Raw genomic sequence first — 12,418 nt, 5'->3', positions numbered from 1 at the left:
TGTGTGTATATGCACGTGTGCGTGTGTGTATAAAATCAGGACGTTTTATTTTTAGGGAAAAAATGAGCGTGTGTTTTACGTATTTGAACTCCCATGAACTTAGCATCCTGAGCTAGTTCATAGTACCATGATCTTTTTTTTCAAATATATTTTTATACGTTTATTTAGGGTTAGGGATAGAGTCCTCGTAAATTATGGTACTTTTGCGAAGATCAGCCCCTCCTGATAAGTTATAACTTACTACAGAAAGCCCTTTTCCTCCGTTGTAGGCATAACATTCTTTCGGAAGGCTGGCCATTAATAGTGCAAAATTTTAGATCAAGGAGAACCAGCGATTTGGGTTTCTATGGAGATTAACTTTGCTTTACAGAGAAATGTTTCGTATGTGAAAACTGTTATTACCAAAGAACGTAGTGCAGACGGACGTGGGCGGGGGAGGGTGTACAGGAGAGAACTGTTAGAACCATTTGCAAAAGGTAACTTTGTGCTAAGGAAATGCTGAAGTTCATTGTACAGTTAAGTGGAGGGATGCCGCGAAGGGCAGTTAACAGTATCTCTCTTGCTTATTTATATAGGTGGTTATGCTGAGCTCAGTTAGTGATTTGCTGACATACATTGATGACAAGCAGTTAACCCCTGAGTTAGGCGGCACCTTGCAGTACTCCAACAGTGAATGGATCATCTTCAGAAATGTATGTTGCCTTTGCTCTTACTGTAGAGCCTGTAGTTCATATTACCCTTTAAAACCTAGTTCCGGCATTGTGCTCCTCTTTGGGAAAGACAGCTTGCTGCGGCTCCTGTTTTTCAAACACATATAATTCAACATCTTGATTTTCTTCCCTAGGAAATATCTAGAAATGATGAAGAGGCACTGAGGATGACAGTTGAAGGAGAGGCCTAGGGAGCAAGGCGATCATGCTCTGTCCACTGCCTCCGGTGGCCGTGTAGTAACTTGGAGAAACAAAGCGTTTTGGGTTCAGACCTCAGCACTGCTGATTTTTAGCCGTGTAACCTTGTGCACGCTGTATAGCCTCTCTGGCTCTCAGTTTTCCCAACTATACAATGGGAATAATACTACTTTACGTCGTAGGGATTTTGGGAAGATTAAATGAGATAACAAATGTAAATTGCGTGGCACAGTGCCTAACAGATGACAAGCCCTCAAAACATGCTAAGTAATACGATTCATGTCATCCTAGCGATGCTTCTGAGGCAGTTAGGATTACAGTAGAGTTTCCTTCGGTTCTAGACATTGGCAAATAGGCAAAGACCCTGTGCCTCGCAGATGTGAGTTTATACTAGAAGAATCTTTGTCCCAGATCCCAGCGATAAGGGAACCTTCTGAAGGAAATGATTTCTCATTCAATCAGGATCCTGTTTTCCTCATCTTTGTCACTCAGCAGTTCTTTTTGTTCATACGAAAGTGTATCGTCAAAATTAGTAGCGTCTAGCCTTTCATAACCTCTAAAACTGCAAACGAAAGAGCAGATCACCTCGAGCTGCGTGGTAAGCAGAGGGTTTATAAGGTCTCTACGGGTTCCCCCCCCCCCCCCCACTTTTCTTTTCCCGAGCAGTTGATTTTGGAAACAATCAACATCGCAACGCGACTTGACATTTGAGGGCGACCGAACCTTCGCGATCACAATTTCAAGTCTTGTGCCTGAATGAATTGTTGTGGCCAGTTTGTTCCCCCATCACCCTCGTGCATTGCTTTGTTGGAATGCTAATGCTTGCTCATAAGTTATAATAAATGTCCGGTGGCTTTGATGTTCTCTTCCAAAGTAAAGTTAGCATAAAGTAATTTTACATTTGCAGGGTCTAATGGGATAGACCTAAACAAAGTCAGAAAGCAAATGACTCAGTCCACGGCATCTTTAAGAAATTGTTTTCAGGGGCGCCTGGCTGGCTCCGTCGGAGGAGCACGTGACTCTCGAGTCTTGGGGTCGTGAGTTCGAGCCCCACGCTGGGTGTAGAGATTACTAGAAAAAAAGAAAGAAACTTTAAAACAGAGACATTGTTCTCATTGGCGTTCAAGAGATGAGTACAGAAGTTTAGATCAAAGACATTCAAGAAGACTCTTTAACCTCACGTCAGTTTCGTAGAGGCTTAGCTACAAAAGTAGCGTTGATTGCCAAGGGCAATGCCAACTTTCCTTAGCAGAAGAGAGGTCATAGTATATGTGCTTGTTGTCATACCTAGATGAAAGTGAGTACAGTTACTGATCTAGGTATTGATGTGCTGGCAGTTTCCATGGAATTAAAAGGATCACTGGGTCTTTGCAGGCTATAGAAAATTTTGCTCTCACGGTGAAGGAAATGGCTCAGATGTTACAGTCCTTTGGAACTGAACTGGCGGAGACAGAACTGCCAGATGATATTCCTTCAATAGAAGAAATCCTTGCGCTTCGTGCCGAGAGGTATCACATGTTAAAGGTATGTCTGAAAGCGTCAACAAACAACCACGACCCATGGCCTTTCTTTTATGGCGCGCGTGCATTTCACACTGATTGGTGGGTGGGGGACCCACAAGGGGAAAGTGGCCCGGATCTGTTGAACGTAAGTGGCCCCCTTGTAACTGGTGCATTCTCTTGAGAAGTTCTTTATTTGTTAATAGAAGAGTCCATGCTGCCCCAGAATAAGAAGTCTACGGTCCTCTTTGTTATCACGGATTCTTTATCTTTTCAAAAGGCCCGCTCATTTGGAAAGCTGGAGAATCAGAAGGCAGATGGGTGATCTAGTTTTATGCCCACCCCAGGTGCGACGTGAAGTGGAGAAGGAGAACCCAGATGAGGAGTCAGGGGGCCTGCGACCAAGGCAAACATTGTTAAATTGATCACAAGCTTTCTTTTACACAGAGTACTAGTTTTTTTTTTTTTCCTTTTTTTAAAGTAGGCTCCACACCCAGCACGGGGCTTGAGCTCACGACCCTGAGACCAGGCGTCACGCGCTCCACCGACTGAGCCAGCCAGGCGTCCCCAGAGTACTAGCTTTTGTTGTTTTCTACCATAGACCTTAGATGGCAAGTTGACTTTGCCCTCCTATCCAGTTGTCTGGAGTGTTGGGTTGTGAAGGATTCTGAGTCACAGTTCAGACAATCACCAAGTACTTTGAGATGCACGTTCTCCCGAAAGTTGAAGGATGATCTCAAGAAGCACCAGGCTCTATCACTCATGTCCTTCTGGGGCGGGGGGTGGGGGGGGTGGGGGTGGGGACGCGGCGCTCGGATACGAGCTCTGTGTAGAGACGACACTCGTATTTTAGTTTGAATTGCTTTTTGCGGGGACATTTGTAGATGAAGAGGAGAGAGACTGAACTCGTGAATCATAATCTCAAAGTAAAACTGTTCCAGGAGAGAAAGCTCTGACCCTCATAAGCTGTGTGATCGGGCAGTTTGCCTCCTCCCTCTGAGTTGCGGTTGCCCTACGTGCACAGCGAGGTTGATGCCGATATGTGTGTGCCTTGTAGGGTTGTTGTGAGGATGAAATGGACGAGGTGATAGATGTACAACCACGTTTGGCACATAGCCACGATTTCATAAATATTAGCTCTTTGTTTTTAAATTTTTTTTAACGTTTATTTATTTTTGAGGCAGGGAGAGACAGAGCACGAACAGGGGAGAGTCAGAGAGAGAGGGAGACACAGAATCCGAAGCAGGCTCCGGGCTCTGAGCTGTCAGCCCAGAGCCCGACGCGGGGCTCGAACCCACGGACCCTGAGATCATGACCGGAGCCGAAGTCGGACGCCTAACCGGCTGAGCCACCCAGGCGCCCCAATATTAGCTCTTTTTTTTTTTTTTTTAAATTTTAATGTTTTATTTTATATTTGAGAGAGAGACAGACAGAGACAGAACATGAACAGGGGAGGGGCAGAGAGACGGGGACAGAATCTGAAGCGGGCCCCAGGCTCTGAGCTGTCAGCACAGAGCCCGACGCGGGGCTCGAACTTACGGGCAGTGAGATCATGACCTGAGCCGAAGTCGGACGCTTCACTGAGGGAGCCACCCAGGCGCCCCGGAAATATTAGCTCTCAGTGCTTATGTTCTTATTTATATTGGTGGTGGCTTAGAACCTGTTCCCGGACAAATACAGGGACACCCACATTTTTGCCTAACAGTTCAGAGGACCCTTGGATTTCCTGAAGGGAGTCATAGCTCACTCTTAGATGCCCGGAGAATCTACCCACCAAGGTTAAGACCTTCTGAATAGAAAGCAGCGTATGCTCTGTGAGGAATTAATGAACCCAAATGTGACGTAACGTAATATGGCAGGCGGCGGTTGATAACAATCTCCCTGTCCCTGAATGTGCATTAAATATTATGTTAACTGCATGCTTTCCAATGTGGTAGACTTCATGACGCTACGACTGCTTTATTAGAGCACGTTAAAAATATTAGTAGAGTAGAATGAGTTAGAACTTTCTACCAGTAAGAGAAGGAGACTACATCTGGACCACAAGGGACTGCTGCCTATAAAGATCTTATAAAAATAGCGATCGCAACACCCGTCTCAGTAGGCAGAGGCTTCTTGGAAATCCTCACGGGTTTCGGATTCAGTAGAGGCCGTTCTAGAACTGCCGTTTCTCTTCTATAGCGTGCTCTAGGTGTACGCTTCCTTGTCGTGAAGTCATGCGGGATGGGTTGCTAGCAGGCTAATTCATCCCACCGTGCCTTTTTCCAGAATGATATTACAGCTGTAACCAAAGAAGGAAGAATCCTCCTCACAAGTCTGGAAGTGCCTAGCATTGAAGATGTCGTCAGTTCAAGACTTGAACGTCGGCCACAAATCAATGGTGACTGGCAAACCGTTAATAAGTGAGTACTCTCCTTTTGGTTTGGAATTACTTATCTTACACTTTTGAACGGGAATTCTAATTTTGCTTCAGTCTCTTAAGTGTGCAAGTATTTCTGGACCTTTGGGAATCTGAAAACAACTTCCCTCGTCTCACAGACATCAGTTTGCTTGTAGGAGAGGTTCTGTGGACATTGATGGGCTCTTCGTGGACCAAGAGTCATGGTCTCTGACTTTGCTTACAATTCTTTTTTTTTAATGTTTAGTTTTGAGAGAGAGAGAGAGAGAGAGAGAGCGCGCGCGCGAGCGCACGTGTGCAGGCACACGTGAGTGGGGGAAGGGCAGAGAGAGACGGGGACATAGGATGCAAAGTGGGGTCTGTGGTGACAGCAGAGAGCCTGATGTGGGGCTTGAACTCACGAACCCTGAGATCACGACCTGAGCTGAAGTCAGACACTTAACTGAGCCACCCAGGTGCCCTGACTTTTCTTATAATTCTTTAAAAAAAAAATTTTTTTTTATTATTTATTTTTGAGAGAGAGAGAGTGCGCAAGCGGGGGAGGGGCAGACACACACACACACACACACACACACACACACACACACGCAGAATCCGAAGCAGGCTCCAAACTCTGAACTGTCAGCACAGAGCCAAGCATGGGGCTCGGACTCATGAACCGCGAGATCGTGACCCGAGCCAAAGTCGGACGCTCAACTGACTGAGCCACTCAGGGGCCCCTCCTTATAATTCTTAATGTCCAGACCAGATTTATGCACTTCCCTACAGAACAAATCGCTGGTGTGAAGGAATTCTAACGACTTTTCTTTGTTAAGATTGCTGACTCAAGTACATGATATGGAAATAGCTTTTGATGGATTTTGGGAAAAACACCAACTAAAAATGGAGCAGTATCTGCAACTATGGAAGTTTGAGCAGGATTTTCAAGAGGTCAGTTAAAACATTCCTTTATACGGGGTTTTTCATTATTGCCAGCGGCTCTTACTTACTCCTTGATCATGAGAAGTACAGTCTCACAAGATGCCCACTGACACCCAGAGAGGGATGGAAAGGGAGCAAATGTGAGCGAACCCTGCCAAGATGTCTTTCTTGCTTACTAATCTCCTAGGATAAAGCACTGAACTTGTAAGGAGGACTCAGTTACTGTCCACCCTGATGTTTATTTTTGAAACTTATTTTACATATAAAATGCTTTCAGGCTATGGACTAGGTTTTCAAGGAAATAATACCCACTTCCTTGTTGTTGTTGTTGTTGTTGTTGTTGTTGTTGTTGTTTTAATACCATATACTTATACTGACCGTATTTAATACGACCTAACAAAAACATTTTTCTTTTTTTTTTTAATGTTTATTTATTTTTTTTTTTTTTAAATTTTTTTTTCAACGTTTTTAATTTATTTTTGGGACAGAGAGGGACAGAGCATGAACGGGGGAGGGGCAGAGAGAGAGAGGGAGACACAGAATCGGAAACAGGCTCCAGGCTCCGAGCCATCAGCCCAGAGCCCGACGCGGGGCTCGAACTCACAGACCGCGAGATTGTGACCTGGCTGAAGTCGGACGCTTAACCGACTGCGCCACCCAGGCGCCCCTAATGTTTATTTATTTTTGAGAGAGAGAGAGAGAGAGAGAGAGAGAGAAAATGAATGGGTGGGGGAGGGGCAGAGAGAAAGGGAGAGGGCTCTCAGAGCCCGACGTGGGGCTCGAACCCACGAACCGTGAGATCATGACCTGAGCCGAAGTCAGATGCTTAACCGACTCTTCCACCCAGGCACCCCAAAACATTTTTTTTCTGATCCAGTAATTTATTTCTATGAAAAGCCTGATGGGTGAAGTGAAATCGTGTTCAATTATGCATTATTTGAAAGGCTAAAAGTACATTCTAGTTGGATGCTTCTGGAAAATACATCACACTTGGTCAAGAGACATAGTCTCTTTCATAGTACTTTTCCAGGAGATCCGAAGAAAACTCACCTCTTTTCTCTCTCACATGTGGCTGGCTTGGTTTCTACCCATGACTTTCTTACTTGCTTGGTATTTCATCTGTGTGAGCAGAATTGGGTTTGGGTGCCGCATTCTGGACACAGGGCTCGGGATTGCCAGACCTTTCCCTCCTGTGACTCAAACAGGTTTTGGAATGCCATGCTCTCTGTGAAATCTTCCTTAAAGAAAGAATAGGCCAAGTTGCTCTTGGTCCTTCCAGATCTTTCCCTCCTCCCCAACCGAATCCATGTAAGAACAACACTCTTCCGGTGTTGGTTTGCATCCATACTGCATTCTGTTTCTTCAAATCCTTGTTGCCTCTAATCGGTATTGTTCTTTTCCTCGGATCGTAACCTCACTGACGTGATCTGTATCTCATGGTGATTTGTCGATAGGTTCTGTGTATTTAGGAACTTCACTTAAAAAAGGTCTTATTCGTAAATTCAGATGTACAGAAAATTTGAATATTCTCAAACTTGAGATATTTTTGAATCTACAGGATAGGAATATTGTCTTGCATAATCACGGGACAGTTATCGAATTTAGGACATTTAACAGTAACGCATTCCTTTTATAGCACCTACCATTGGTATTCCAGTTTTATCAATCGGCTCAATAATGCCATTTATATCATTTCCCCCCCTCCAGTACAGGAGTCAGTCTTAGAGGGTTGGGTGTTGGATAAGTTGTCCTGTCTAGTCACCTTTAATCTAGAACAAACATTTCCATAGCCTTTCTTTGTCTCTTATGACACTGACATTTCGGAAGAACACAGTGCTTTTTAATATAAAATGTTCCTCATTTTCCATTTGTCTGACATTCTCTCTCTCTTTTTTTTAAAGTTTATTTATTTATTGAGAGAAGGGGCTGTGTGTAGGAGCAGAGAGAGAGCTAGAGAATCCCAGGCAGGCTTCTCACTCACAGCACAGAAGCCCGACATGGGGCTCGATCCCACGAACTGTGAGATCGTGACCTGAGCTGAAGTCGGACGCTTAACCCACTGAACCACCCAGGCACCCCTGTCTGACATTTTCTTATGATTAGATTAATCATTGTATGACCAGCAGGAATACTCTATGAGCGATGTGTTCTGCTGAGGGTATTGTTCTTGGCCCTTCCCGATCTTTCTCTCCTCCCCAACCGAGGGAGTTAATGAAGTCCACCTGCCCCTCATCGTTGATGTGCATTTCGATTACCCAGTCAGGCTTCCATGGAGTTTCTCCACTAATGACTTTCCCCCACTTGTAACTAGTAGGAAACGTGTGGGGAGAAAATTTAAGGTCATGCAAATATCTTCCTGCTCATCAGAAGTTCTTCATGGTTTGTGATTCTTTACTGTTCTTAACTATTTTGGTGTTTCTCACTGGCTACTGTGCCCTTGTGACACATCCAGACTTTTTTCGGGTTATCACTTCTTTACTTTCTGGCATAAAGAGATGTTCCAAGCCTATCTTGTACCTCCTCTGCTTTAGCCGTGGAACCAGCCATTTTCCTGAGGAGCCTTGGTTTCTTTTTCTGGGATATGATAGGAAAGACCAAGATCTGGGTTCCAAGTATGCTGCTAATTACTACTGGGGGAACCTTCTTTCCTGGGACCACTCACCATAGCGCTAGGGAGTATATATGCAAGTACGTAGAGATATTTGCAGATCATGAGTATCCACTGATATCTAGTAGGTTGGGTGTTAATAGATTATATCGATTCCTGGGAATAAAATGACAGAAGTGTTTGCCACATGTGCGATTTTTCCATATCGCTGTTCTTATTTAATAGCACTGCCTATGAAAATGATCAAAGGAAAAATGCTTCATAATTTGTATGCTTAAAGCCTTGGTTTTTTCCTATTTGCAGCTCGTGAGTGAAGTCGAACTTCTGTTAAACCAACAAGCAGAGCTGGCAGACGTCACCGGGAACCTAGGTCAAGTAAAACAAAAAATTAAAAAGTTGGAAAACTTAGATGAAAATTCTCAGGTAAGAGGACATCTCAGACGGTCGCTATTGTAATAGTTCATTGTGAGGGTTCAGGAGCATGAACCCTCCCGGTTCACTTTTCCTGGTAACAGTCTGCGTAATGGGTTTAATAACACTGGTCTGTATTCTTTTCCAATCAACGTGGGCCAGAGGTGACCCTGCCGATGCGTCATGTAGTTGCAACGGGCAGTGTCTGAGGTCACCGTGTGAGCAACCGGGTTTCAGGCCCACCGATAGGAACAGAAGCATAAAGCATTCTGAAGAAGCCAGCAAAATGTCTCTCAGGAATGCTACTTGGAAACAATAGAAATGTACAAGAGCATAATTTCTTAAATACCCATCATGTGGTATCTGCAGTTGAACCAAATATGGATTCAGACAGATAAATCTGCTTCGTCTTACTAGCTGCATGTCCCTGGGCAAAGTGATTAAATGTTCTAAGCCTCAACGTCTTCATCTATAAATTGGGGCTACAGTGGCCTACTTTGCGGAATGATTAGGGGAGGACTGTTTTCGATGTTGTAGATAAAACACTTAGCACAATACCCGGGAAATGTGGTTGTATAATAAGTACTCAAAACGATGATCACTTTGCTGGTCTTAAAGCTTGGACTCATGGCTTTAACAGTTAACAAACTAGCTTTGCTCTTCTGTCTTGTATGAGAGAGCAAGGCCACTGGTTTTTGTTTTTTGTGTTTTTTTAGTTTTTTTTAAATGTTTATTTATTTTTGAGAGAGAGAGAGAGAGAGAGAGAGAACACAAGTCGGGGAGGGGGAGAGAGAGAGGGAGACACAGAATCCGAAGCAGGCTCCAGGCTCTGAGCTGCCAGCGCAGAGCCCCACGCAGGGCTCGAACCCATGAACTGCGAGAGCATGACCTGAGCCCAAACCGAGAGCCGGACAGTTAACCAACTGAGCCGCCTGGGCGCCCCCGCCCCCATCTTAACCATTTTTAAGTACACGGTTCGGTAGTGTTAAGTGTAGTCACATTGTGGTGCAACAGATTGCCAGAACTTTTTTTATCTTGCAAAACTGAAGCCGTACCCGTTAAAAAAATAACTCCCTATTATAATCCTGTGTTTCCCCCCGGCTAGGTAGGCCAGTCACTTCATCGTTCCGGGCTTCAGTTCTCCTTATTTTACCTCGCCAAATATTTCCTGACCTCCTGCTCTTTCAGTTGCTAGGTCGGGAGCAAGTGGGGGACCAGGGTGCGGGGGGGCGGGATGCCAGTAGTTGGTAGAGTGGAGGCAAGGCCGCCAAGATCCCTTTGGACTTGAGAGCCCTGTGGTGTTCACTTCAGGATGTCAAGGAGGAGGGCAGGTGCTGACTCTAACGAGATTTCCAGAGCTGAGACGGCATGAAATCCGTTCGCTTTCGTTTGGCTGGTGTGTCCCTCATCTGATATATGCAGTTCTGTTCTAAATCTGTACATACCGGGAGAAGCAAATCTCGTCCACACTCTGAGCAGGCTGGTTCATTTTCTGTTTCTGTGACCAGAAACACGTGGGCTTCTGATGACGTCACTGCCGTAGCTAATTACTTGTAACCCCGAGCTTTCTGACAGCCTGCAGAAGTATGACATGCAATCATATTTTTGGCACTCCGTCCGCCCTGCTTAAGCCAATTTGCTTCTCAGTTGCTTTCTTTTTGCCCCCTCCTCTATTTGAACAGCGATCATACGGTGTTTATTTTACTTCTTTCTTAAAATTAGGATCTGTTAGCAAAGGCCCGCTTTGTGATATTACACGGACACAGACTTGCTTCAAATCACCATTATGCCCTTGACTTGATCTGCCAGAGGTGCAATGAACTCCGTTACCTTTCTGATATTTTGGTTAATGAGATTAAAGCCAAACGGATACAGCTCAGCAGGATCTTCAAAATGCATAAACTCCTGCAGCAGGTAGTGTCGTGAGACCTGATACATTTCTTAATAAGAAGACCGTTTGTTTTTGCTTTTGCGTTCTAGGGTGAGGGTCTGGTATAGCCTCGGAGTTGAATGTGCAAGAGGTGGAAGGATTGAATTTGATGATGTTTGCTTAATCCATGTACCTTTATAGTATTCCTGGCAGGTCTAGTATCGTAAGCATTGCGGGTTCTGGTGTGAACATTGAGATCACGGTCGCGATGGCTTCCTTTCTATTTTGGGTACATCTCTGCATCCTCTCCTCTGGTGATAATTTGCAGTCGGAACACTTTTCACAGCCCTAGAGGCAGTTTGCTAACGCCAGAAACTCCTTCCACATTTCACAGTTACCGCAATAAGAAATTAAACAGGGACTGGAAAATACTCCTCCCTGGCTTGTGGGTCTGACCCCTTTCAGAAAGAGGCAGCGAAAGGAAGATCTGGCCTCGGAAGTGGAATGTAAACGAGGGATATCATTTACAGACATCGCATCTGAGCATGAACAGTTTAACCTGTCCCCCCTCCTTCTTTGGCAAGGAAACTTTCATCCTTGTCCTTGGCAGGTCACTACACATTTATAGGACACTATGTATTTTGCGAGGTGTTTCGTATTTCACTTACTGATTTGGGGAAAATAGCACGCAGCTGACGTGTTAGCGCTGAGAGAACGGTCAGACTCTCGCTGCAGAATGAATTCCTTGTTGTGAAAGAAAATACCGTGCTTCTCAGCCTTGGCTACGCGTGCATCAGAAATACCTGTGGAGCTCTGCAGAGCTATGAACGCCTGGCTTAGGGCCCAGAGCTACTGAATCAGAATTTCTGGGGGCTGCACCCAGGTATCTTTATTTTTGAACAGCTCTGGAAGCAGCTCTGATTCACAGAGGCTGCTAAACACTCCTAAAAGGCGAACATATTTCTGTTTATTCATTCATGGTTTTGTGTGTGTGCGTGCGTGTGTGATTTGCTCGCCAGGCTCGTCAGTGCTGTGATGAAGGAGAATGCCTTCTAGCTAACCAGGAAGTAGAGAAGTTTCAATCTAAAGAAGATGCTCAGAAAGCCCTCCAAGACATTGAAAATTTTCTTGAAATGGCTCTGCCCTTTATCAATTACGATCCTGATACCCTACAGTATGAATTTGATGTAATTTTATCACCCGAGCTTAAGGTAGGAGGCTGTCGTGATTTTTTTTTTTTCGCCAAATAAACGCATTTTTTAAAAACTATGATTCCAGTCAAGTTCACAGCTAACTTTATTCAAATTGTAGTTACACGGCTCTCTGAAGGAGGAGGGGTGATATTAGTCCCACGGGTAAGCATCAAAGAATCCAAAGGCTTGGGGAGCCTGGCTGGCTCGGTCAGAAGAGCGTGTGACTCTTGATCTTGGGGTCACGAGTTTGAGCCCCATGTTGGGCGCAGAGATTACTTTAAATAAATAAACAAACAAACTTAAAAAAAAAAAAAGGAAAGAATCCAAAGGCTTATGCTTGGCTGTGTGATGAGGAGTGAGGAGCTCTCACGTGCCATTGTTTTGTGCATCCTTGGAGATGGGGCCAATGCTGTCCTAGAAGAACACTGGGTCCGTGTTGAGAGCATTCTACGGCAAATGTCTTGTCTTTCTGCTGCCGGGACCACCACTGGTGCTCTGTGGACACAGATCTGGCTCTCCTACTCAGCTTCTTGGGGAGGGGGTGCCAACAGATGTTGGTATTAATGAGGCAGAGACCTGTGGATTAGCTCAGTGCCCCCCTGTTGGAGAT

The 12,418-nt window shown here is 44.9% G+C and overlaps 1 protein-coding gene across 4 annotated transcripts in view; it reads left to right on the top strand.

Moving 5' to 3' along the window:
• MCF2 (MCF.2 cell line derived transforming sequence) overlaps positions 1-12,418 on the top strand; it is a 110,981-nt gene that overhangs the window by 52,082 nt on the left and 46,481 nt on the right. For all 4 annotated transcript variants that reach the window (XM_058712921.1, XM_058712919.1, XM_058712923.1 and 1 more), the window contains 7 exons: positions 576-692; positions 2,283-2,432; positions 4,676-4,809; positions 5,621-5,735; positions 8,638-8,757; positions 10,468-10,659; positions 11,635-11,826. In XM_058712921.1, the coding sequence (XP_058568904.1) occupies positions 576-692; positions 2,283-2,432; positions 4,676-4,809; positions 5,621-5,735; positions 8,638-8,757; positions 10,468-10,659; positions 11,635-11,826 (1,020 nt within the window). The remainder of the gene's footprint in view (positions 1-575; positions 693-2,282; positions 2,433-4,675; positions 4,810-5,620; positions 5,736-8,637; positions 8,758-10,467; positions 10,660-11,634; positions 11,827-12,418) is intronic.

The sequence above is a fragment of the Neofelis nebulosa genome, chromosome X (genome assembly GCF_028018385.1).
Source record: "Neofelis nebulosa isolate mNeoNeb1 chromosome X, mNeoNeb1.pri, whole genome shotgun sequence".
Classification (NCBI taxonomy): Eukaryota; Metazoa; Chordata; class Mammalia; order Carnivora; family Felidae; genus Neofelis; species Neofelis nebulosa.
The sequence above is the reverse complement of the archived record's forward strand: the minus strand, read 5'-3'. Positions and strand labels throughout refer to the sequence as shown.